At 47.0% G+C, this 26957-nt stretch overlaps 2 protein-coding genes across 3 annotated transcripts in view; one reads left to right on the plus strand and one right to left on the minus strand.

Annotated features, from left to right (window-relative positions):
* Tg (thyroglobulin) overlaps positions 1-26957 on the plus strand; it is a 181321-nt gene that overhangs the window by 100194 nt on the left and 54170 nt on the right. Inside the window, 1 exon segment of the mRNA XM_038341990.1 lies at positions 4805-5007. Within this exon segment, the coding sequence (XP_038197918.1) occupies positions 4805-5007 (203 nt within the window).
* Sla (Src like adaptor) overlaps positions 12626-26957 on the minus strand; it is a 33610-nt gene continuing 19278 nt past the window's right edge. Inside the window, exons 4-9 of one of the 2 annotated variants that reach the window (XM_038341992.1) lie at positions 26177-26276; positions 24650-24736; positions 22060-22163; positions 19276-19407; positions 15748-15895; positions 12626-14479 (exon numbers count right to left, since the gene is read on the minus strand). In XM_038341992.1, coding sequence (XP_038197920.1) covers positions 14263-14479; positions 15748-15895; positions 19276-19407; positions 22060-22163; positions 24650-24736; positions 26177-26276 — 788 coding nt within the window. In that variant the 3' untranslated portion in view covers positions 12626-14262. The remainder of the gene's footprint in view (positions 14480-15747; positions 15896-19275; positions 19408-22059; positions 22164-24649; positions 24737-26176; positions 26277-26957) is intronic. The other variant, XM_038341991.1, reaches the window with a different exon arrangement.

Here is a 26957-nt window from a genome sequence, read left to right on the forward strand (position 1 = left end):
GGCTGAGCCTCATCGCTGATTTCCAAGGATCTCCTTGGAGTCCTGGGCTGTGCTAAGGATGGACAGACAGGTGGAAGTCTGGAGGGCCAGAAAGAGTGCAGAGGGGTGGGGTGGACTAGGGGGACCACGTGGTATAAGCCACAGCGTGGCCTGTGGAGCAGGCAGCAGTCAGTGTAGGTTAAGGAGATGCTCCTTAAGGCTGAGGAGAGGCTAATGAATGGCAGCTGTGGGTTTCCTTTGGCGCAGCAAGTTCAGCTGAGAGCCATGGGCGTGAATGGGTCTTCTCCAGTCTCCAATCCCTGACAGACGCCGGGTTGGTGTGACGAGGGGAGGCAGTATAGGGTGTGGAGGAGTACAAGTTTCTCAGCAGGGTGAGGGAATTATTCTCTCAGGAACTTTCTTTTTAGAAGAGGAAAATTTTTCTGTGGGGTTTTCTGTCCTCTATTCAAATGCAAAGCTGTTTCTCTGGAGCTTTAAGGGACATTTGGGGCTTAGCTGGCTGAAGCTGGCCCCAGAGAGCCCTTTCCAGACACAACTAACTTTGGCTTAAGTCTTCTCTAGACAGCAGAGTGGCTTTCCATATGTCCTCTGTCCTGCGGGGCATGGGAAATTCGCATTTCAGGGAGTGAAATCTTTTTGAGAATTTATACACTTTTGGAGAGGCACGTTCATTTTGACCTTTGGTGTAGGTATCTGAAGAAGGGTGAGAGAAGCTTCCAAAACACCCACTCCTCCTTACTGACTCACATCAATGCTACCTGATCATTTTGTTTTAAAAAAAAAATAAATAAAAAACTATCAGCAGCTGGAGAGAGTTACACTTCAGAGGGCCTCTCTCTACCAGCCGTCCTGCCTGAATTTCCTCACACAGTTCTCAGGCAGCACTGAGGCCTGCATACTCTGCCATTTTCCAGAAGAGAGGTCAAGGCTCAGAGAGACTGAAGGACTTGCTGATCATCCACAGGCAGCGGCAGACTTAGCTTGAACTCAGCTCTCTGCTGCTCAGACGACAGCAACGAGAAACAATGGACCACAGAAACTTCTGGAAGGTCTGGAAATTACTCTGATTGCCTTGTCCATCAGGGTTCCTCTTCTGCTGTCCTTTAACCAGGGAAGGCAGTCCCTTTGGTGTTGTTCACTTGACCCCTGGTCCCAGGGTACCTCCCTCATTCCAGAGCTTCTGGGTCTCTCATACTTTCCTCCCTACAGATCTGCCCAGAGTGGAGAGGGGGATTGGAGGTAGATAGAGAAAACCTGTTTCCTCCACCTTACCTCTTCAGCATTATCTTCTGGTAAAGGACCCAGCCAGGGCCCAATAGTGCTGGGTACAGAGGTGAGGAAGAGAGGGTAGACAGTGGGTCCCTAGGCCCTTGGCAGAGTGTAAAAATTGAGAAGGTTCTCCTTCTCCCTCTGTGTATGTACCCCGAACCAGGAGCCTGATGGAAGACCATCTGCCACCAGTAACCACACAGTGACATGACTACAGTCACCGGATACTCTAGACCTCTTAGAAGATCTTTTATCTTCTCTAACCAATAAAACAGCAGCCATTCCTACTAGAAAAGTGAAACTGGCCCTGCTAAGGACATCAGTGGGACACTCCTTGGGCCTCAAGATGTTCGATTATATTTCAAAATAAAAGCACAGCTGTGATGCCTACTTTGGGGGACAGATCTGTTGTATTTACATAGATTTAGTTATCAGCAGAACTAAAAAGAGCGTATTCTACAAACACGCACTGTACACAAAATACATGGACACTAGGTAGGCTTCCCAGGGTCCTGCTCAGGGCAGGTGTAGGAGCCAGGATTTCATCTAGGCTCATGTGCTTCCACCTCCCACTGGTGTCCATGGACAAGACTAGGTACTGCTGGGATCCTCTAGAGCTGGTGAATAAACTAAATGGACAGATGCGAGCCATTCATGCAATCAAAGGACAAGTAGATGTATACTGGACGGTCCTGTCTAGAAGGCTGGGGCTAGATCAGGGAAAGAAGACACAAACAGTAAGCACACGATGTCCAGGAAGTCTCCTCTTGAAGTGTAACCAGTTTCCAGGGCTGGGCTCTCTCTCTCTCTCTCTTTCTCTCTCTCTCTCTCTCTCTCTCTCTCTCTCTCTCTCTCTCTCTCTCTCTCTCTCTCTCTCTCTCTCTCTCTCTCTCTCTCTCTCTCTCTCTCTGTGTGTGTGTGTGGTGTATGTGTGTATGGTGTGTGGTGGTGGTGTGTGTGTGTGTGTGTATGCACGTGAACACACGTATGCACAAGTATAGGGATGGACAATGACTGAGGAAGGTGGCTCTGGAGCAGGATCCTGGGGGTAAGGCAACTCGAGCTTGGCCCCACGCACCTGCAAGGGAGCATCATATATCCACTGAGCAGCCCTGGGCACCACTGGAGCTGACTGATTAGCAGACAGGCCTGGAGGACCTAAGGAGTAGGAAGATTCAATGTGGTGGTAATGAGGAGATGAGGATTCTGCAGAGCAGCATGTGAACTTTTAATACCTGTCATAAAATCTTCAAGAGATGTTTATGGAATTGGATTGACTTTTAAGACAAAGAGTTCTGAAGTCGAGTTAGGATTTGAGTTCCCTGCCCAATCTCACTTTTGCTTCTTGCATCTAGACAATTTTTTATGCTCAAAAGATTTTCTTTCTTGCCGGGCAGTGGTAGCACACACCTTTAATCCCAGCACTTGGGAGAGAGAGGCAGGCTGATCTCTGAGAATCTGAGACCAGCCTGGTCTACAAGAGATAGTTCTAGGACAGCCTCCAAAGCTACAGAGAATATATATATATATATATATATATAATTTCTTTACCAATGAAGGCTGAGGCTGAACCAGATCCAGACCCTTCCCAACATGGTGGCCTATCCCTTGCCTTCGTGTGCCTAGGGAGAGTAGACACTGAGAGGTATGTACACCTCAGAGTGTGTTTACTGGGAAGTGTATGCACTGGTGGGTGGGCACTGGGAGGTATGTGCAATAGAAACTGTGTACACAGGAGACTACACATTGGGAACTGTGCTGCAGGAGTAGTTTACTTTTTGCCTTCAATACTGACACAGTACGGGCATTGGAGGAAGCCAAATTGGTCCCTGTTTGATGAAGGTCTTATTAGACAACCCCAGTTGTTACTACCCAGGAGTCTGCAGACCTCAGAACTTGACGTCATCACATGGTGGGAAGCTGACACATGGGCAGGAGCTCCAGGAACGCCCCTCCCACACTGTTCCTGGCAATGCAGACTGCGGCTATCTCCCCTCAGGCTCACGCACAGGCTTCATCCTTCCTCATTCAACACCCTGTTCTCCTGGACTCGCAGAGGCTGGGAGGAAACAAACACATGGATCTTGACAAATGCGACTTGGGAGCCATCCAGAAAAGGCCACAGTGAGGACAGGGTTTGCCAGTAGCTTCACCAGGCCCAGAACATGGAAAGCAATTGAGGAGAACTGGAAAGCTGCACAGCTGGAAGAGTAGTTAGTATTATTCATGTGCTCCGGGCTGGTGTTCTCTTCAGCTTTGCAAATACTGGGTCAGGCGATCAACGTGCAAGAATTTCCTACCTTTGAAGTTTTGGGAATATGGGGTCTTCCTGACACATTCTTGTTCTATATGGAAGCTCCTTGTTCATAGTTATAGCTATGATATCTCATGAAGGACTGTGCGTGGAGCTTAAGAGGGGTGTGGCCTGTGGATATAGGTGTATGCAGATGGGGATGGGAGTCATGGTGTCTGTGTTCTTTACTTTTCTTGTTGACAAAATAGCTAACAAAACACCTTAAAGAAGCAAGAGTTTCCTTTGGCCCATGTTTTGAAAGTATGGTTCATCATGCTGGCAAGAACTTGAGGTAGCTGATTACACTGCACCCACCGACACCCTCATTTTCTCCTTTTTGTTCAGCTCCAGATCCCCATCCATAGACTGGTGCCTCCCACATTCAGTGGTGGTCCTCCCACCTCAGTGGAGTCAGTCTAGACACTTGCTCATAGACATGCCCAGAGACTCCTGGAGGAGGTGATTCTAGAACACACCAAGTGATTAGTATGAAGTATCACAGTCACTAAGAGCAAAGTCAGAAAAGACAAGATGCGTGTGAGCTTCAGTTGACGGCAGAGTAAAGCCCACTTCTCATGGTGTTACTGGAGGGCCAGCACGTGGGGGCAGACCAATAGGGAGGCTCTATCATGGGCATCAAAGAACAGTGCAGTATCTCAGATGATCTAATGAGATGTGTTCATTTTTGTTATTTTGTGGGTATGTATGCAAATAATTAAAAATGGTGCTACATCTTCAACAAACAGTTATTAAATTCTGTGATTTAAGAAAGAGATGTGTTTCAGTGGCACAGTTCTAAAGTCATAGATTAGGCCGTAAGAAAGGCTGGGATCCATTGCCTGGCCTGATCTAGCCACTGTTTGACAGGTATACCTGTGGTAGGGTCTGAGCCCTTGGGTGGGAGTCATCTCTTTGCTTAGGCTGGAACTGAACATGCATGGCCCCCACTCTGAGCCCCAGTCCTTCACATTTCCCTGTCCATTGACAGACAGGAAGCCATGTCTCAAAGAGCAGAGGTGTTTTCCAGCTCTTGGCTAATGCAGTCCAAAGCTCAAAGACAAGCCAGATTATGCTTGATTCCAAAGCCCAGGTTCTTGTCAGCATCCTCACCTGTGTGTGTAGCTTATAGTACTGGCCTAGGTGGATAAGTCCCCTCAGAGTCTTGTGTCTGACATAGCACTTTTTTTCCATAAAATCTAAAGCTGTTAGGACACACAAGCTAATGACTTTCCTCTTTTGCAGGCTCTGATGAAGTAGCTGGCAACTGGGGGCTGCTGGACCAGGTGGCAGCTCTGACCTGGGTGCAGAACCACATTGGAGCATTTGGTGGGGACCCTCGGCGTGTGACACTGGCGTCAGACCGTGGTGGGGCGGACGTGGCCAGCATCCACCTTCTCATCACCAGGCCTCCCAGGCTCCAGCTCTTCAGAAGGGCTCTGCTTATGGTGAGTGGTATGGCCTGCTTTCAATACTGCCTCAGTGATCTTCCTGACTTTCGAGACTGCTGTTGTTGGTATTCTCTTATCCCTCATACTGTTGTGGATCCTGTTCTGGCTGTCACAGCAGGTATGTGTGGTTCAGGAGGCTAAAAGGCTTCCTTTATGCCTTTTATTCATGTGGAAAAGCCTACATGGCTGGGTGTTTCTATTCCCTGGATCCTTATTAAGGTTAAAAGCCATTATGGTCCTGACTTTCTTTCTCATGTTCTCTCTCCTTCTGCTCCTCATCAGGACCTTGGGAGCTCAGTCCGGTGCTCCAATGTGGGGCTCTGTCATTTTCTTCATCTATCGCCAGGTGGAGGTTCTATGGTGATATGCAAGAAATTCATCAGTATGGCTATAGGAACTGGCCTTTTCAGGCTCCCTCTCCTCAGCTGCCCAAGGAACTAACTGGGGGGCGTCTCCCTGGAAACCTGGGAACCCCTCTAGGGTCAAGTCTCTTGACATCCCTCAGGTGGCTCCCTAAATTAAGATATATGCTTCCCTGCTCCCATATCCACCCTTCACCTGGCGATAGATGAAGAAAATGACTGAGCCCCACATTGGAGCACTGGACTGAGCTCCCAAGGTCCTGATGAGGAGCAGAAGGAGAGAGAACATGAGAAAGTCAGGAATGTGAGGGGTGCGTTCACTCATGGAGACGGTGGGACAGAACTAATGGGAGATCACCAACTCCAGTTGGAATGGGACTGATGGATCATGCGACCAAACCCGTCTCTCTGAATGTGGCCAACAGTGGGGGCTGACTGAGAAGCAAAGGACAATGGCGCCGGGCTCTGATTCTTCTGCATGGACGGGCTCTGTGGGAGCCTTCTCAGCTTGGTCGATCACCTTCCTGGACCTGGGGGGAGTTGGGAGGACCTTGGTCTTAACATAGAGTAGGGAACCCTGATGGCTCCTTGGCCTTGAGAGGGAGGGAGGGGAGGTATGGGTGGAGGGGAGGGGAGGGAAGGGGGAGAAGGAGGGGAGGAGATGGAAATTTTTAAATATAAAAAAATAAACCATGAAAAAAAATAAAAAAATAAAAAAAAAAAACAAAAAAAAAGCCATTATGGTAAGGAGAGCTCCCTACTCAGGACTTTATTTATCTAGTGGGCTGAGATGCCTGCTGAGTAGAGATGATGGTGGAGCTGCTGCTGCTGGCTGCTGTTCTTGTTGATGGTTCAGTGATGCTGATGATGACAAGAAGGGAGAAATGAACGGCCTAATTGGCTACATCAGGAGCTGTTCTGCCACTGCTTGTGTTGAGTGTTTGACTCACAGTAGCACTGTGTTAGATGATGGAGTGCCATGATAAATTAGACACGTTCCCAGTTCCAGGGCAAGGGGCACCCACACTTAAGGCAGATGTTTTAAAGGATCATGGGACATTAAAAAAAGAAACCCCTGAAAAGGACAGAGGAAGGTAATAGTATGAATGGAAATGGCCCTGCAGAGGGAATGTTGAGTGAAAAGTTAAAGGCTGTGTTAGCAGTAACCAGAGGCAGAACCCTGGTGAGAGTGGCCGTGTGGGGACAGTGTGCCCAGCCTTGCCTGACTGGTGCATACCTTGGGCTTTTCCTATGTGCATGAAAACTACCCAGCGGGTTTGCTTGTGCATTTATCCAGTTTCTTCTTTGTCTCCTCTTATGATCATAGTCATTTTTAAGAGTCTAATCGGTGGCACTAAAGACATTCCCAGTATTGTGTGGCCGTCAGTGGTATCTGATGCTAGAACTGTTTTTATCATCTCGTGTAGATACTCTGTACCTTCTAAATGTGAGTCCTGAACCTTCTTATCCCAAAGCCCCAGGAAGGATCTCTCTGCTTCATTCTGGTTTTTTCTATTCTAGAACGTCGTATCGGTGGAAACACGGTGTGTTCATGATTTGTGCATTCCATGTAGCATGAGTATGGTACATTTTATAAAAGCCTTTGGCTTTAGATATAAGTGGGTGTAGACCAGTTTTGTGTCCATTCATTCACTTGTCAATAGACATCCATTATTTTCCTTTTGGCTCCAGTGAGAAATGCTTCTGGGAGTAAGGGATATAGCCAAGGCTTTTTAGAACAGACAGGAAACGGTTTGAGATCCCATCTTGGAAAGATCTCCTTAGAACTGAAAGAAGAGAGAATTTAAGAAGTGGATCTTTCAGGCAGAGGAGTAGTAAATAGAATGCCAGTAACCCAAGCTAAGCACCAACAACCAATGAACAGTGCTTAGGGGATGACACCAAGGGTCTCCTCTACACACACATGCACACACACATGCACACACACACACACATGCATGCACACACACGCGCGCACACACACTCACATACACACAGAGAGAAGCAAGGATAGATTGAGGACCATTTAAACTAAAATCTTAAGCCTAATCCTGCATAGACCTGCCTCTGCCAATGATTCTAGTCCAGGTAAACATACTCTATCTTTACCTAGTCCTTCTGATATCCACACCTGTGATTATGAAGGGGGAAAATGTCACTGCTTGGTCATATCTGATGCTAGACAGTATTGTCACTGTTCCTGACAGAAGAGCCACTTGCCTCTAGGTCTCCCTCTTTGAGCAGCAGGGGATTTTCCATCCCTTGGGTTTTTTTCCTATACCTCTGCAGATAGTTTCATTCAAAAAGAAGACCCCTTTCCCTCTTTCCCCATCCACTCATCATTTCAAAAGAACTTCCAGAGTTTTGGGCTCAGAACCAAGCTCGTTCTACAGCATGGGCTGCCCAAACATCTACTGTACAGCAGGTATCCTGATTTCCATGAGTCTGGCTGCTTCCAAAGCCAGGTCAGCTTCTGCTACATGCCTACTCTCTGGAGAGGAGGGACTGGTATGCCTTGTGCCCCAAGGCTCCAGTGTCTGGCTCAGCACACCTTGCAGTGAATAGGTGCTATGCAATGAACACAGGGCACACTTCCAGTGCGCAAGTGAATGAACAGGTAATCTGGTATTCTCAGGAACCCAGGGATTCCTGTGAGCCTGGTCCTTCCTGCCATACTTTTCTTATGCTTCTTGGTTCAACTTTTCTTCACTCTGCCTCTTTGAAGTGGATCCACCTAGTAGATAGCTTGGAGCATGAATACGTCGTAATTCTTGGTAATTAAACTCAGGTCTTTTGTGCTCTAGGTTGATCTTGGAGGGGTTCCCCCAGTGCCCTGTGTTGACAGGGCCTTGTCAGGACCTGGGAGATGCTCAAATGCCTTCCCTGGGTCCAGAAGGCAGACTTTTCTTTGTGGAGTTTAAAGTGTCTGGGGAATTTCAGAAACAAATGGCAGTGCATTTAAAAATAACCCCTCCGTCTGGTTTCTGCATTTGGAAGCAGCTTTTACAACCACTCCCAGAAGTCCTTGGGATCGTGTGAGCTTATTTGGGACTGAGCAAACAGAACTACTTCGATGCCTTAGCATCTCTTAACGTGTTCTTTACCAACAGATGTTTGGGGAAGGAGTGGGAGCTGCCAGTTTATTCTTGACTAATATCTAACGGCTCTCTGCAAATATCGGGCCTGAGGCTGTTTAAACAACCATCAAGAGAAGCTGCTGTGGTGATAATTAATAATCTATATTTAGTGTACTGTACTTGGCAAAAAAAAAATCACTATCTTATCTCAGATTCCTTCCACTGCCTGGCACGGGGTGCTTGTTTTATTTTCTAGCTAGAGATAAGAAATCTGAGGCTTAAAGAATTTCAGTGACTTTAGCAAAGAGCACATACCAAAGAGAGAACTTCATGACAGATCAAGGCCTAAAACCAAATTTTCTGTTTTCCCACATTATGAGACTGCTCCTCTAGCAACTTGGGGTCTTCTCAGCATTTTAAAGATGTACTAGATAGTGGTCAAACTAGAGCCAGGTAGGCCTGAATTGTGATCTTAGAACAAAACCCTTCACCTTTTTTTAACCTGTAAAATCAGTATGTTTAATTCTATTGTTCAATACTTTGAGAAACTGTTGGTCATAAGACGTCAAAGGCCCTGCCCACTTAAGAAATTTAAGCCCCTTATTACACCTTCCCAGCCCAAGGGAAACCTCCTCCACCCAAAAAAGTCCCAGGATAGTTTACTTGTCTGGAGTCAGGCTGGAGAAGAACCCTTGATATAGCCACATGTCCCACAGAGCTGGATTCTAGGCCAGGTTTCCAGGGAGGGAGAAGAGGCTCTGTGCTAGAGAGTAGGAAAACTTGCCCCATGGCCTTCAATGTTTACCCGGGACTGTTCCTCTCCTGGCCAGCTCCAGCCTCCTGAAGCCCACTGCATCTGCACCTTTTCCTGTTCTATTCCCATGTGACCATGGCCATCACAGGTCCTAGAAAGTGGCCTGGTGTGTCAAACCTCAAAGCCTATAGGCCACATGTGTCCCAAAACACCTATGAAGGTAACCCAACACTTTTGTACATGACATCATGGGTCAAAGTCAAAAGATCACACACTGCTGTTGACCTTTCTGTCTCTGCTCAGTGGACAGTGTGTGTTAGCTCACTGGGAAATGTCTTTCCCTGAGGCCTCAAGCCTTCCCAAGCCTTCCCCATCTCCCAGTGTAGAAGGAAGTTTCTGTTAAAAACAAGATTCCTAGTTAGCAGCGCTGAGGGACTCTGCTTAATTTTTTAATTATTGTTTTATGTGTGTGGGTATTTTACCTATGTATATCTCTGAGCACAATTGTGCCCAGTGCCTGCACAGGCCAAAAGACGGTGTTCTATCCCCTAGAACTGGAGTCTCAAGCAACTGCGAGTCATTGTGCAAGTGCTGGAAATTGATGCCAGGTCCTCTGGAAGAACAACCACTAGGCCATCGCTCCAGTCTCCTGTCTCATTTTACACTGCCCTTTTCCCAACAAATGTGATTCTAGTTCTATCATGGATAAGTATATCAATTCTTTCAGGGTTTTAATTATCTTACCGGGTTCTTGGCATTGAACATCGTCTCTGGCTCGTATGATACAACCAACACCTAGGACACAGGAAGAGTGTGGTGACATGCTCTCACAGACTGTTGCCAGTGGCTGATGCTTATTACTTAGTGGGAGCGGTCTCTTCTAGCTGGTCTCATTCGAAGTTGTCCTGACTAGTCTTGAGAACAGATATTTCTATTCAGACTTCAGAACGACTTTACGGATGTTTGTTTTATTCTAATAATTCTCCTGGGAATTTGAGTATAACTTCATAGAATTTAATCTATTGATTTTTAGGGGTAAATCTACACGATTATGGTTGCCTGCTGGGTATATGGAATTTTCATTGACGTTTCCCCATAGTCTGTGGATAATGAGTGTCTGGCTTATTTCTGTACTGTTGGAACAAAGTCTCAGAGGGAGTGACACAGAGACCCAGAGCCAAAGCAGCTCAAGAAGCTGGGTGTCTGTAGTAATCTGAATTAAAATTGTCCCCCATAGGCTCACAGGGAGTGGCATTATTTGAAAATATTAGGAGATATGGCCTTATTGGAGAAAATGTGTCACTAGGGGTGGGCTTTGAGATTTCAGAAGCTCAAGCCAGGCCCAGTGGCACTGTCTCTTCTTATTGCCTACCAGTCCAGATGGAGAACTCTCAGCTTCTCTCCAGCACTGTGTCTGCCTACACAAGACCATGCTTCCTGCCATGCTGATAATGGACTAAACCTCTGAACTATAAGCTAGATACAATTAAACGCTTTCCTTTATAAGAGTTGCTGTAGTCATGGTGTCTCTTCACAGAAATTGAAACCCTGAGACAGCATCTGTATTACACTCAAGACACGAGTTTCTTATGGAGGCTTCTCTGCCATCCCAATGACCTAAGCCACATTGGTAGGGCTGGATCTAAGCAGTGGAAGGATGGGGGAGGAAGGGGGGACGCTGTCACTCCACAACTTGGGATGACAGTCCTCAGCAGACACTCCTCACCCTTGAGCTTCCCTAGACTCATGTTTCTGTCCCATCTTTCTTGATTGTGCTGGCTTTGAATAGTCATACCCTCCATTACATGTCACATGTTAAATTTCTCTGGAAAATCTGCCTTGTGGCTATTTTAAAAAGTAAATTGCTGACATCTGCCCTTTGCTTTCCTGTCCTTGTGGACTGTGTCACCTTCTTTGAGCTCGCCATTCAGAAGCTGAGTTCATTGCTCCTCAGTCTTTGTTTCCTGAGACACACTGAACTTGAAGCAAAAAAAAAATCCCCTCTTGCTATTTTATCACCTGCTCCTCAAAAACTTTGAAAAACAGAAAACGGCATTTTTTTCTGAGCATTTCCTTTTGTGAAGATTTTCTCTTTACTCGAGAATTCTTTAAAAAAAATACAATAGTCTTTTCTCGTTTCACATACCAATCCCAGCTCCCACTGCCTCCCCTCCTCCTGCTCACCCACCTTGCCTCAACCCCATCCCCCACCCATCACTCATAGAATTTTTTTCTCAATCTCTGGCAAGGTGGCCTTCAATGTACCCTTAACGGTCATTTAATATATTGTAAAAACAGTATCTTTTTCAGGTTGTAAGCTTTCTCTGCCTTCTCCCTGGACAGCTTTTCCTGTAAGTGCTATTATGTAGTCGATTCTCACCTTACATCTTATTTTGCTTCAACGTGGAGCCCAAATTTTCCTTGTGCTCATTTCTCTCCATTAAAAAAAACCTTCCACATGTGCATTAGGATCACCTGAGCCCTGTGATAGAAAATGTCTCACAAATGCACCCATACATTCCTCCACAGAATCCTTTCCAGATGGGAATCCACTTCCACAGCCTCCTTTCCAAGTAGAATGTGGGTCTGCCTGGGACTTGGAGTCTTGGATGCCCTCTTTATTTTATGACTATATGTTCTTAGAGCTATGTGTCTTATAAGTAATATGATGCTCAAATTTACAATATCCACGGTCCATCCAGCATCCAGTTAATCTTTCAAAGCACCTAGTGAGCAGTTATCACTCTTCTATTTCCATCCTTCCCAAATCTGCCTTCCTCCCACACCTAGGTTAGGCTTTACCCCTTCAGGGCCTAGAGACTCCTCCCTCTGGATGATGTTTTTATTGCCCGTGCCCTCAGGCTCACCCATGCATCCCTTTGGTGTCTTGGAGCATTTGAGCTGCAGACTTGCTCAAGCCTGCAGGACTGGCCCTGCTGACCTGTTGCCTGGACTGTGTGTGCTTCCTAAGTCTTTGCGCAGCTATGCGTTGCTCCTGCCTCAGCATCCATATGACGAGTCATGGCTGAATGGAAATGCATTTTTGGCATAGCACCACCACCCTTCCCTCAGAAAGTGTCTCCTTTGTTAGGGACATCCTGCTATGTGACATTAGGGACCTCCACAGCCACAAGCTTCGGCAGTTAAGTTGAACAGGTGTCCAGATAATGTTTGTGGAAAGAAATTCTCAGAAGACTGAGTAACTCAAGTGATGGTAGTTGATGTCATGACCTCAAGAAACCTCTCCTTCTTGAGCTCTCCTTTGTCTACTCACATGAAGTGAGATGGGGACCCCCAGGCATAACAGTATCTCTTGTTGGCCTTTAAGCCTGCCCTTCGGTTGATCTCTTCTTTGAAGAAAACCTAAATCTATAAACTCCAGAGAGGCATATTCGTGCTTCCCAACCCACAGGTCCTTCATCCAAGGTTAAATAAGTGTGTTTTACTTTAATCAGGAATAAATACATGATTAAGCAAAGTATAATGCTTCCCACTTAGAAGTACTCCCAAAGTTCCAATCACATTGACCACAACAGAAGACAGCATAGAAGATAGTGAGCTGACGTATCAGGAGCTGGAGATCATGGCCTCATGCAGAAGTCATTGACCTTGTGTGACATGTCTTTCTCTCACACTGGCCAATCTCCTTGAAATAACCTTTGGGGGAGACCTAGGAGACCGTACAAGCCTCCTGGTATAAAACACTGGACAGGACAATAGATGAAGTCATGTCAATGCATATGCTTTTCCCTTTGCGGGATGAGTCAGGCATGTGCACAGGATGGGTGGCAGATCCCCCCTTCATTCCTCTTACCGAGAATACCTTTGATAAACAGGGAGGAATGAGCCACAGCTAGCCTGCATCCCAGCCAGGCAAGAGGTAGGCATGAGACCGGATGGAGGCTTCTCTTTCCTGAGTGCCCTGTGAGTTTTCTCTCGCCTCTCAATCTTATATGGCAGCATTCAGCTTCTCCAGCCCCCCTTCCCCAGAAATGGGCATTCTTATTCATGCAGATGCCAGCCCTTCTTAGATTAAAATATACAGGATAAATTAATTCATTAAAGCCCATCAGTCTCCTTTAAAAAAAAAAAAAAACCTAACCTTACTAATCTACTTGGTCCAACAGTCTTTGCATTTCCACCAGATCCATGGAAACAAGAGACTTTTGGGTAACCCTTACTTGTCCCAGTGTATAACCATGAGGCTTCCTCCTGTTTCTCAACCACTGTTCCATTCTGCTGTTCTGCCCGTCTCTCTGCCCCCTGCTAGAAGCCCAACATTAAGGGATGCTATACATGCCTCCTTTATTCCCATTTAACCTCAGCACAGTGGCCTCTGCCAATAGGCATGAGGGAATGCAGGTTCTGGAACAACACAGAACCCCAGTGGCTAGAGGAGACCTTTGATATAAAGAGGCAATTCTGTTTATCTCAGAAGTTAGTGCAGCTGAGCTGCCGCCTGCCTTTCCCGGCTGCTCCTTCACTGACCTACACTCTCCCATGACTCCTACCTATGTGGCTTTGGTGCACCTGAATGCAGAAGGTCCCGCTTGGATCAGAGCTGTAAGTCCTTCTGGATAGTGGTTAGTGTCGCAGGTCCCTTAGGAAGAGAGGAGACATAGGCCAAAGGTCTCACTGGTCCTTTAAAGGTCACTCTGCTCCAGGTAAAGGTTATTCTGCAGACCTAAGAAGCCATCTTCCTCGTGCTCTTTCTCAGATGGATGCTGTCGGCAGGATCTCAGAGGTGGGCCATTTGGACTGTGAGCTGGAGACAGTCTCCTCCCACTCTCTTTCAAGAGTGACCTTACACACACACACTCATACACACATGGCTCTTTAAAGCACTGACTCATTATATCGTGATTCAAACATGATCTGGCTCCACAGAACTGATCCAACACCAGGGAAGAGTTCCTCTGGTCACTGTGTAAAAGCAGTCTCTGCGTGACTTCCATTGGTTCCTCGAAGACTCAAGATGACCAAGGAGTAGAGAACTCAGGTTTCCACAAGACCTCAGGTGGCAGTCAAAACCTTTGTCTTTTGCATACCAGCCAGGGTATTAATCTTCAAAGTACTGGGGCGCTGCGAAGAAGGAACTCTTACGTTTGCTGGCCCCGTAAGTTAGGGAGAGACTCTTCTTCTTCCGGTCAAAGGAGCTGGTGTCATCCCCTGTCAGGGACAGGTAGGATGCGATGCTTTCCCGGAGACCATAGCTGAAAAGGGATTCATCCACGCTGAGTGGGTTCTCTGCCCCTTCTGGATCGCCCTGCAATCTGGTGTTGAAAGATTCAGACAGAGGAAGTAAAAGAAGAGAGATGTTAGACAGTGTGGGTGATGCGGACAGAGTGTGAGGAAAAGGGAAGTGGAGAAAGAGAAGAGGAAGAAGGGGGAGGAAGAGGAGGAGAAAGAAGGGGATGAGGAGGAAGAGGAAGGAGAAGAAGAAGAAAAGAAGAAGGTTATTCTTTTTCTAACTAGTTTGAATTCTGTTTCTTGTGTTTGTATGCTGTGTGTAACTGTTGTTTCCTCATGTGGCTTAAACTTCCCACAATAAACCTTAATCAATATTCTTTATGCTATTTACAAAAATAATCATTTCATTCATGTCTTGGGCAATTCTGATCTCCCATTTGCTTTAAAATGACTGATGAGATACCTGGCTTCATGCTCAATTAATGAGTTACCCAATAATAACAACCCACAGACACACGTAATAGAAGAGCTGTCAGGGGAATAGAGGGAACAAGCTAGTCAAAGTATTTTTTTTTCCTTTCTTACTCAAAGAGAATCAGTTACATTAAGATTTACGTGCAATGTTTAAGCTTTGTAATTAGATTTTAAATATTAAATTTATGCCAGATTAACTTGTGTGCTACTGTCTTGGATTCTAATCATTAGAAAGAGCAGGGTGGTGTGTTTCTGTTAAAAATGGGGTGTTTGCATTGAAAATGGACTTGGGGGATGTTTGAAGCTCCAGAAAACTGTGGATACCATATGCTATGTGACACTCTGGATTCTCAGAATTCAGAGTCTGTCCTTGTTCATGGTGCCCATGGGGGTGTCAGCAGGGTCAGGTGCTTGCTTGTGATTTCATTATGCTGGGGTCACCCCATCTGTAGCATGAATACTAATTGGTCTTAATAATAAAAACCAGGAGTCAGATATTAGGGGTGAATGTTGAAAAATCAGAGAAGCACTGCAACCAGCCACTAGATTTCTTACTTCTATGAAATCCTCAGACCAAAAAAGAGCTGAAGTCCTGTCTCCTCCTGCTTTATATTCCTCTCTCTGTCCGGTTATATCACTTCCTGTCTCCACCTCCCAAGTTCTGGGATTAAAGGTGTGAGCCAACACTGCCTGGCCTCTATGGTTAACTAGTGGCTAGCTCTACCCTCTGATCTTCAGGCAAGCTTTATTTGTTAGCGCACAAACAAAATATCACCACACCCATCTGGTGCTCCTATGTGTTCATGGAGGGCACACATTCATGTGTATGCATGTATATGTATACACACACACACACACACACACATACACACACACACACCTGGATGCCCTCTTCCAGTCAAAGGTCTTCTGGCGCAAGGTGACAGGTGAACTAGAGGTGGTGCACGGTGATGAACGAGCTGTCGATGCAGGTGTGTTCTGTGCCAGACAGGGTGTGGTGAGCACACAGCATAGACCATCAGCCACCTCTGTTGGATGGAAGGACACAACAGTCAGGGGATGCTGCAATGTCATAGACAGTGTGGAGAACAAAACAGAGACCCAGAGCAGATAGGCCCCTGGTTACTGGCATGGGGAAAACTGAGGCCAAGATGTTAAAGGGGAATGGGGCTTGGCTGATGTTGCTATGTCCTGATGGATATAAACTCTAGGCTTACACTGCCATGGAAAGAAAGCAGATGTGGAGTCAGAGACAACCAAACTTGAGGCTGTGCTACAACTTTGCTCTGATGAGCTGAGTTACCTCAAACATCTCGGAGCCTCACCCTCCCCAGGCACAGAAGGGAGGGAAGGAAATGACAGGACAACAGCTGTCAAATGCCTATTTGAGAGCAGAGTTTTCACAGCAGGCAGAATTTCACGTAACTGTCCCTGGCTGGGCCAGAGAATGGGAAGCGTATCCAGCACAGGCACCTTCAAACACTTTCAGGGCAGGAAGACAAATGAAACGTGGGCAGAAGAAGGAAAGGAAGAAGGAGGGAAGGAAAAAGGACGAGAGAGTGGAACAAAGGAGGAGGCAGGTGACAAGAGCAGACACGGGGAGAGGGAGGAGGACCAGAGAGAGCGAACTGGCGATGCAAGAGTAGGGAGGACCTTCTGACCCTGCACATTCCCTAGGAGCAAAACAAACACCAGGTAAAACCGCCGTTGCTCCCCTTGGCTGGTACGCAGCCTCGGGCCTGCAGGCTTTCATCTCTCCCAGAGCAGCAGGAAGTAACTCCCATGATTCCAAGCCTCTCTACTGCATGGCATCATTACAAGTACAGATGTTGTTGTCCCAGACCCCCAGTCAGCGTCACCTTTCTCAGGACATGGGTCCCAGCCCTGTCCTCAGCCCTGGGGAGACTCAGAGGCCTAAGATGTCAGACAGTCAGCAAATCTCTAGCAGGACCCAAATACCTTGGTCTCAGTCTGCTCATTCTAGGGGTTATTGAGCATACTACATCCCTGGTGGCCTCTTTTCATCTTATCTGTGTGTTTCTAGGGTGTTCTCATCCAATAGAAAAGGAAACTGTCTGAGGAAGCACATCAGCCTAGTAGAGAGCGGCAGACACCCTGCCCCCGACACACATACACTTCTGGTTTCTAGGTGGACATCATGTTAATCCAACATGTCACTAAACATAGATATAGATGCGAGAGCTGGGAGGGAAAACTTGGTTGGATGTGCATCTGAAGCAGTGACCTATTGAGGCTGGAGATGGACAAGGTGCGATGTCACAAAGCAGACATGAAGCCTAGAGAGAGTGCAGCTCTGCCACGTGGCAACCTGGGCTCTGAGGGTTTTCTGCTTTAGGTCTACTCGCACATCGTGTGACACGGAGTGAGTAACGTCACACAGGCAAGTGACATTAGCCAAAGACTAAGCTGCCCTCACCCTGTTTTCCTCATTGAGGCTCCGTCTCAACATCATGCAGTTAGCAGGCTATCCCATACTTGGGATATGGAACCAAAACACCACAGAAATGTAAGCAAAAGTCCTGATCCATAGACGTGGGACCAGTGACGTATGCCAAAAGAAGTGCGTGGCTTGGAGTAGAAAATCGGTAACCTTGTCCTGCCTGTTGGCTGTTGTATATAATAATATAATTCACCCTGGTCCCAGCAACTCTGTTCTTGACCCCAATTTCCCAGTGAGATTTGAGAAGAGATATAGGAAACATTTGGGTTCCCAACCACTGTCCCCACTACGCTGCCAGGTTGGCAGAGGTAAGCCCCTGGCTGTAGCTCATTGGCCCACAGGATGGTCAGGAGTGTCTTTCGGGAAGGCTCTAGTTCTGCACCAGCCTTGCTGTAAACCGGAAATTCAGGAGAAAGAAGTTCAGGAAGCTCAGTATGTGCCGTCTCCCAGTCATGAGAGCTCTGGTGAGTGGCTGATTTGCTGTTGTCTATGCAAAATTTCTGGTCAGCACATTCCTCGGGTGATTGTTATGAAGCGTCAAATACCACAAACAACCTTTAGGCTTAGGGAGTTGAAGTCTAGGACTCCCTTCCTCTTTCAGTTTTAGCTAGCTGCTGGCTTCGAGGCCATCACAGAAGCGATACTTGTAATTGTTTTGCACCCATCAGACTACATTAGACCCAGCACATAGGTCATTATGTTTAGCAGTCCTCAGGAGGCTGTTCCCACCACCTTCAGTGAGGGAGAGGTTGGGGCCTTATCCCATACCCCTCACAACCTAGTTTGAGCACACGTCTGCCTCTCCCCGTAGCCTTAGCTTGGTATTTGCTGTTTCTCATACATCAGAGGTATCACCTATGGGCTCCTTTCTCCTTGCAATGGCCCTTGCTTCTTCAGCTAAAGACCCTAAACCCTAATGGGTACTATTGAGGGTGCCAGCATCTCGAACCATGGAAAAGGAGATGTTAGCAAAGCAACTATAAAGCCAGTTTTTCTTCCCTCTGGCTGGGCAGAGGAGCAGAGGAGGAAGAGGCCTAAGGAAAGCAGTTGCTATTTTGTAGCTGCTCATGGCCAGGTGCAGGCTCTCTGGTCAGTGCTTTGCACATCCCAGTAATTCTCACGGTGCCTGTGACAGGTAGGAAAAATTAGCATCCTCTTTGCACAGTAAGAGGTGAGACAGGAAGAGTCACCCGGTCCCAGGTACACAACTGCCAGCCAGCAGACATGGCATATAGAACACAGGGCCAGATCCCATCTTTGGAAACCCAACAACTGCTAATCCCTTCTGTTCCACAGGGCATATAACTCTTAACAATAAGGTTGGGGTCGGAGGCTTTTTGGTCTAACTCCTGTCTCACTGATTGCACTTTGTGCCCTCAAGCCGTGCAGTGCTCCAGCATTTTGGGGTTCCTCCCCATCTTGATTAGCCTGGAAGACCTAGTATGTCAGAACAGTACTTCTGATTCACCTCCAGGCCGCACTTCTCAACCTGTGGGTCACAAACCATTCGGGGTTCGAATATCAGCTATTCTGCATATCAGATATTTACATTAAGATGCATAAAAATAGCAAAATTACAGTTATGAAGTAGCAATGAAGTAATGTTATGAGGGACCGTTTTAAAGGGTCACAGCATTAGGAAGGTTGAGAATCATTGTCCTAAGGAGACAAGCCCCTTAAAGAGAGGCCAAGTGTCTACAGTACAGGGCTGTGATTGTGAATATGGGGCATCCTGGTGTATTCTGTTCATGCAGGGAAGACATTCTGCCATCCTGGCAGCATGAACAGATGGTCTTATGTGACCTGAGGCAATGAACTGAGCCTATGAAGATGACAGCATGGGTAGGAGGAAGATCGCTGACTTTTCTCAGGGACCGGCACCACCTTCCAAACACTGTCGTGCACCAGCACACAGGGATCACCCCACTGACCCTGGCTGCCCCTTACCAGAATAATGAGTCACCAGGTCCTCCAGGCACTGGAAGGTGAGCCTCGGTGAGATGTAGTACCAGTTGTTGGGCAGGCGGAAGATGCGGTAATGCTTCACCTGCCTGTGTCTGACCGACAGCGAGTAGAAACCTGCAAAGGAGACAGAAGGGGTCAGGACGTAGTCATAGCATTCCACGTAAGGGTGACAGGCTGCCCAATCCCCTACCACCCAGGTAAAAAGACGCCCCCTTGGAGCTCTCTGTGTTTAGCCCATGGGCAGCCTCACCCCATCTTTTAGGCTGGTTCACTGTGGAGCTTCTCCACGTGACTTGACCAGACCTGAGGGAATGGATAGTGGCTTTTCCTCTTGTGCTTTTTGAGGTAAATTCTGTCATCTCCTACATTTGATTAGGGCAGATAAAGTCTTGGTGGTCCTTGAGCCCTTTCTAAATGCATGCTGAGATGTCTTAGCTATTGTTTCCTCAAGTCCCTGTATCCCCAATGTCACCACGCTGTATGCTAGGAAAGGGATCCCAGAGTTCTTCACCCTTAATGTCTCCTGCTCCTTCATTTAAGCCAGACTTTCCTAGAAATTTGGAGCAAACATCAGTTGGCATGTGTTCTGGGTCACTGAGAAATCTGTGAAGGATGTGACTTCTCCTTCAGCATAATCAGGGAAAGAATACCAGGCAGGTACCATTGCCTCTTGTAGCCTTGGTGTCCCCAAGTGGTAAGATCGATCCTTGGGCTTACCTCATGTTTGAACCCCTCCCTCCCCTTGCTCTATTCTCTCCTGAGATGGCTCACTCTTGAGAGGGCAAGACACTGCTCTCACTGAGTCTATGCTGCCAGTAAAGGCCTGGGAAGACTGTTACTGAATGTTGTATAGAGGGTGACAAGGAGGCTCTGGACCTTGAGTGTCTCCAGTCACCTCCCTGGAGATGGCATCCCTGGATGCAGGCTTCAGCCTCAGTCCCCTGACCACTGTGAGGGGCACATATATCTAGTTCCACTTGAATCCTGGTTTTGGAATCACCCACTATGTGACTTCTGGCCATGTGGATAGGAACTAGAAGCGTGGCAAGCAGGTTTGCACTGGCAAACAGGAAATCATCAGAACTGTGCATACCCAGTGTGTGTGTGTGGGGGGGGGGACTGCTACCTGACTTCAACTTCACCCTCTGCCTGAGGACTGAGGTTAGAGTGTCTTAGGGGTGAGTTGTGATGCCCTGGGTCTTCCACCTTTTTGGACATGTCAACCTTGGAGACTTTAAATGCTCTGGGTACCCTGAACCTACATAGGATTCTGCCTCTGTATTGTCTTAGATATACAGGCTTTGGGGAGAACTGCTCTGGGACGTCTGTGGTTACATATTACAGCTTCCCCAGAGCTGAGTGATATTCCCCAGCATCAAGTAGCCCCTGGTCCTTAATAGGTCCTGGAATAAACTCACAGGTACCATGTTTTCTCTCTTGTGAATGAAAAAACAAGCTTTATGACTCATCTATTTAAAAAGGTCACAGCCCTAGACAAGAACAACAGGCAACTAAGGAACGCTATGAGCAGGAGAAATAGTCCTCCTCCAGGGAGGGTCACAGCGATTGCTTATCCAGTACCGAATGGTTAGCCCTGAAAACATGCATGCAAGCAACATTATACATTCTGGGCAGGTTTTACTTAGGTATTTAGGAATATATGTGTATATACACACATGTATATATGTAATAACAATTACAGAAAAGACCATGGAAAGAGATTAAGTGTGCGTGGGGGGGGGGGCTTGGTACATGTGAAAGTTTAGGGGAAGAAAGGGAAGGGGAAATTGTGCAATTACATTATAATTTAAAAACAGAAGAAACTAATTTTAGATTGCTTTAGTTTGCAAAATAAAATAAAAATAAGAAAGAAACATCTAGTTTAGTAATCATTAGGTTGGGGCATAAGGTGTGTGTGTGTGTGTATGCGTGTGTGGTGTGTGTGTGTGTGTGTGTGTATCTCTAAATTCTACATACAGCTTTCACTTTGTGAACCATTCTTACTCATTTACAGCTCGTAATTTTTGTCTATGCTGTAGCCTTTTACAGTGGGTATGCAGGGCTAGAAATAAAGGAGTATGCTGGGGATGAGTGAGTACTGTGAAGTGTTTGGGTCCCATGACTTGAAGCCCGAAAGCATACAGGCGAGGTGATGAGAACTTTCCCAGACTAACACCCTGCCATGGGCAGGGCATGGGCGAGGGATCCAGGCTGAAAGACAGGAGGCAGCCCCCTAGCAACTCAGTGCTGACACTGTACTGCTGGGCCCCTGCTTGGAGCAGCGGCAAGGACTTTGTTATTTCTCTTTTTACTGTTACAGGAACTCAGAATGATAACGATCTCTGCGAGTTTACAAGCTCACACCTGCTTGCCCTAATTCTCAGAGATGCCCCATTTTATCCCAGTGCAGAGGTAACTGTTGCTGAGGGCCTGCACACAGCGAGAACACCATGACTACTCCACTTGACTCTCACCACGACTACACAGATGAGCACAGAGTTCAGAGAAGTAAACAGGAACCGAGCTAGGGAGCACAGGCCAGGCCAGGATGGATATCCCTAGTCTGTGGGTCGACAGGCTGCCGTGTTCTCAGTTGATTATGGCCTGCCTATCCTTATTCTCTTGCTCTCATGGTGGGTATGACACCAGGATCCTGCCCGTAGCACTGGTCTGCTTATGTGGATGTGGATGAGGGGGAACAGATCCATAGCAAGGCAGCTGAGAGATGATGCCCCGTGTGGCTACCTGTGAAGGAAAAAGGCTCACCTTTCTTTGTTTCACTCTCTCGGATCATGAAGGAACCGATCTTCGTATCTGGCAATTGGAGCAACTCCTCGGCTTTGTCCCTGCCCAGGCCTTCAAACAGCCAGCTAGGAGTGAAGAGGACAGTCTTAAGTGACCACAAAAAAAAAAAAGAAATTAAGACTGGCCAACAAAACAGTAAGCATAAAGTTGAAGGCTAGTTTCCAGAAAGCTGCCCAAATTCCACAGATGAGGGAAATCAATGTTTCTTTCATTCATTTGCTCGCTCACTCTGCAATCTTTCAAATGAAGTGCTCTGAGTAGCTCTTTGTGCCAGTGTTAGGTAAGGAATGACTAGGAATATATACTAGGTTTGATATTTCTTGGCTGGTTTCTCGGCACTGACTAGGGCAGGCTCCTGATCTTGTTATATCAGGTTTGTGCACCATATGGTGCTATCCTGTGCCAGACACCTCTGTAAGACCTCTACTCCCTGCCAAAGCAACGCTCCCAGCAGAGGGCTATTGTGTTCCCTTTTGGTGTTTAGGGCATCATACTTGGTGTAGGTTCGGGAGTGACAGGGTGGACATGGGGAAGGAGAGCCATGCAGCGTGGTCTTGCTACTGAGCAAGTGGCCCTTTCTCCTGCTGCATAAATGCCTTTGCATGTTTGTATATCTCTGGCTGCTTTCACTTAAGGGTGAGAATGACTAACTGCTACACTACGGTGGCCCAGTAGGGGTGGAAGGGCTGCCTCCAAAGGACAGTGACACACAGGCTCATCAAAGAACTCTCTGGACCAGAGCAAACTGTGGTTCAAATTCAGTGGCTTCTTCTTACTTTTCATACTGGGCTCTGGCAGTTTTCTGCTGACGGGGAATATGTTATTAGTGGGTGGTCAGCATATTTCTCACTTTAACAGGCGCTGTGTTTGGGAGAAAGGACACTGCCTGCTAATCCCCAGGTCTAACTCAGGCTGTGAAGAAGCAGTGACATTTTAGTCTTGCTGCCTGCATTATTCCCCAAGCCACATACAGGCTGAGCACCTCTGAGAACTGGGCTCCAGGACAGCGCAGGTACAGAAGTGGTTCCATTTTCCTATGTGCTCAGCACCATGATTGCTTTCCTTCTTAGAACCATAGTACATTGTAATTTTTAATTTTCTTGCTATTACAGAGTGCAATAAATTATACGATGTATTAGTTTCAATGTATATAGCAAACATTTATACATGCAAGTCCTACTTACAACTGTGAAAATAAGACAGTAGCAAGAGCCATGTAGGGATATGAATTATTTTAGCATAGTGCTAGTGTATTAAGACTGTGAAGGCTAACCCTCCCCTAAATCTCCTAAACAGGCAAGACTTCTCCCCTAGCACCAAAGTAGAGCCCCCGAAAGCTAGAATGATTAGTAATTTATTCAAGTTATCATTACCAGTTGAGGGAGCAAAATAGTGCTTTTTTTGGGGGGGGGACACAATTTCTTAACCATTTTACTACCCTTCCTTTCTTCCAATTCTGTTTTGGAAAATGCTATCACCTCTATTAGGCGGCTGTCTGATAGGGCCAGGATTATGTCAATCATCTAGGTTCTCATCACCGCAGCTCCTACAACAGCCCTGTGCCTTCAGTATGTAGGAGCATGTGAGTGTGTGTTCTCTAGGAAGAAGCAAGCACTTCTTCAGAGTCCCTGGTTTATAAGCGATGTCTAACTCCAGTCTCTCTGGACATGACTACCGTAGGAGCCCCCTCTGTTTACCTTCCCACTTTGAGCACAAGTGGTTAAGATCACCACAGTGGAATCAAGAGCTTGAATATCAATTTCCCAGGGGAAGCCTGTGACGTCAGAATCTTTACAGCTTGAATAGTGGCCTTTGCTTGCTTCCTGGCTCCTCTCTGCTGGACTGAGGTTTGGCCTTGGTAGCTTGACAGAGGAGGAACCTGTGGTTTAGCAAGGTGTAGCCACATTCCTAAGGCCCTCCCATGGCAGAAGGGAAGTCAAGTGTGAGTTTGGTAGTGCCCGAAGTCCACTGCAACCTCCCAGGGGGCTGTGAGGCCCCTGCCTGGCTACAGGAGCAAACATGTCTGCTCTTCCCCTACAGAGCCCAGGGTGCTGGCTGCTCCTCTGTCTATGGCCACCTTTAGTCAGAGATCACAGAAGTCTGCTCCTTGTACCTCTAGTACCCGCCTATTCTTCTGAGAACCTCCACTTCAGTAGTGTGACTCTGGATCACTAGCCCACGATCCTACACTGTAATCAATACCTGAAGATGCACAGAGAGCTAAGGAGCTTCTACATTATCTCGTGGTCTGGAAGGGACAGAGGCAAGATTTAAACCCACAAAGACTGACTTTTAGTTAGTACTGAGCCTAGGTGCTTCCTATAGACAGTGCTGGAGTACTCAGGTATGTGATAGGAGCACTATGTCTAAGCAAGAAATTCCAACTGCTTAGGAATCAAGGCCCAGAAAGTGGGGAGGATTATCCTTGAGCTGGGATATAAACTTCCCTTTGCAAGCAATGCCTTCTTTGCACTATACAGTGCAAGAGCCCCTCCCCCCTTTAATCCCATACACATCATGACTGAATAATGCCATTTAGACATATACTTACCCATGGTACACTCTGGCCACACACATTCCTGGAATATAACTTTCCCGGCCGGTGCTGAGAGAAATGGCTTTCCACCAGCCCCCTTCACTGTCAGGACAAAACAGAAAGGGTACTGTGCATGAGTAAATGGCAAAACCAAAGATATGCGATCACCAAACTCTCATGGCAGTGTGGGACATTCCTCTTTCAAAATCTATCATGACCACTCAGACCTGCATTTCACTAGTTAAAAATTTAGGTTTCTCGTATGATTGTGTGTGTGTGTGTGTGTGTGTGTGTGTGTCATGGTATGTTGTGTGCACCATATATGTGCATGTGGAGGCCATAAGTGAACCTTGGATGTTATTTCTAGGGATACTGTCCACCTTGCTTTATTTCCAACTTATTGTATGCATTTCTCTCTCTGTGTGTGTATGCATGTGTATGTGTGTGTTTGTGCATGTGAATAACGTGGGGGGTGGGGACATGTGCTTACCACAGCATGTATGAAGAAATCAGAGGACAACTCTGTGTAGTTATTTCTCTCCTCTCACCTTTACATGCGGGATCAAACTCTGGTCATCAGGGTTGTGCAGCAAGAACCTTTACAGGCTGAGCTGTCTTGCTGGCCCCAACCTTGTTTTCAGAAACTAGGTCTCTCTCTTTCTCTCTCTCTCCCTCTCTCTCTAGTTTGGAAGTTGCTAAGTAGACTAGGCTAGCTGGCCAGCAGAGCCTGTCTTTTTCTTCTCAGCACTGAGATGACAGCTGTGTGCTCACCTGCCCAGCTTCTTTATGTCGGGTTCTAAGAAGCTGACCTCGGGTCCTTATGCTTACATGGCAAGCATTTAACCAACAAAGCTATCTCAACTAAAATTTTAGTCTTTAAAGGCTGTATAGCCAGCAGGTATCCCTCCCTCAAGGAGAGTCACTTGGGGAACCTGCTCACATGCTGACAAGAGTCACCCCTGGGGGAACAGTAGTTCATTTCCTCAGCTGATACGCACGATTGAAGAGTTTCAAAAACAAAAGCTTCCTGTACTGGTTTATCCCCTCAAGTATAACCAAACATCAATTTGCATGTCTTGATGAAGGAGACTCTAAACCAAAGGACTCAGAGCCCCTAGTTTGTGCTACAGGCTGCTCGAAATCTTGCTTAAAGATGCTAGCAGGAACAAAGGTGGTACTATTATCACCTACAGTGCTTTTGGACCCTGCTTCTTCTTCCCAGCATGCCCTAGTGAATAACATTCTCCGGCACATTGAGAGACTGATGAGCTCAGCGGGGGAAGCAGGATTTGTCATAAGGGGGCTCCATCCTTAAGGAGTTTTGGTTTATTTGGCAAAGAAGGAGGAGCCACCAGAGGCTGGCTATAAAGTCCTGGAAGTACTCAAAGAACAGGTCACAGCAGGGACCAAATTTCTTCTCTTCTCTCACGGCAGGCTCAGGAACGTCCCCTCCTTCAATAGAACTGAACAACTGACCATATCTGAAAATCTTATGGTGTTAGTCACGGTTGGGGATATACATGTTTCGAGAGGCTCACTCACTCAGAGATCACACGCAGTTTCTCTCCTCTCCGGAATATCGGGGGGCTGATGTCAGGAGATGGGTAGTCATTCAGCACAGCCAGAAAGTCGCTTTCAAGTCCTAGGAAGCAAAGCGAAGGATTTGACTGACTGGGCACAGGAGGGAATTGGGAAGAAGGAGAGATGAAGCTGATGGGGGATTTCCTCTGGAACAGTGGTTCTCAATTCGTGGGTCGCAACTCATTTGGGGGTCCCACACAAGAAATCTTGCTTAGCAGATATTTACATTATGAGTCATCACAGTAGTGAAATTACAGTTCTGAAGTAGCAGTAAAAATAATTTTATGGGTAGGGGTCGCCACAACATGAGGAACTGTATTAAAGGGTCAGAGCATGAGGAAGGTTGAGGACCACTGCGCTGGATCTGCCTAGTTTGTGCTTCTGAAGCTCTCTTCCCTCCCACCCAGTGTTCGAGGCCTCTTCTCCATGGAGATGTCCCTAAGTCAGACTGCCAGGCCTCTGACAGCTATAGAACATGCTCTTAGTACAGGCCCACGTTGGCCACAATGTTCCCATCTGAAAAACTGTGCCCAGAGACCTAGAAGTTAGAGTCACACCATCTGGCTTTGTTTCAGGGTCTGCCCTATGTCTACAAGCCTCAGTGTTTCCATCATAAAAATGGGGTGGCAGATGAGAAGATGCCTATCCCAGAAGGCTATGAAAAGACCCCTCCTTGGAGGGACTCATGGGGCCCGACTACTCCTTGAGACAGCTAATGGTTTGCTATGGAGAGGGAGCCATT

Source organism: Arvicola amphibius, chromosome 9, assembly GCF_903992535.2.
Source record: "Arvicola amphibius chromosome 9, mArvAmp1.2, whole genome shotgun sequence".
Taxonomy (NCBI): Eukaryota; Metazoa; Chordata; class Mammalia; order Rodentia; family Cricetidae; genus Arvicola; species Arvicola amphibius.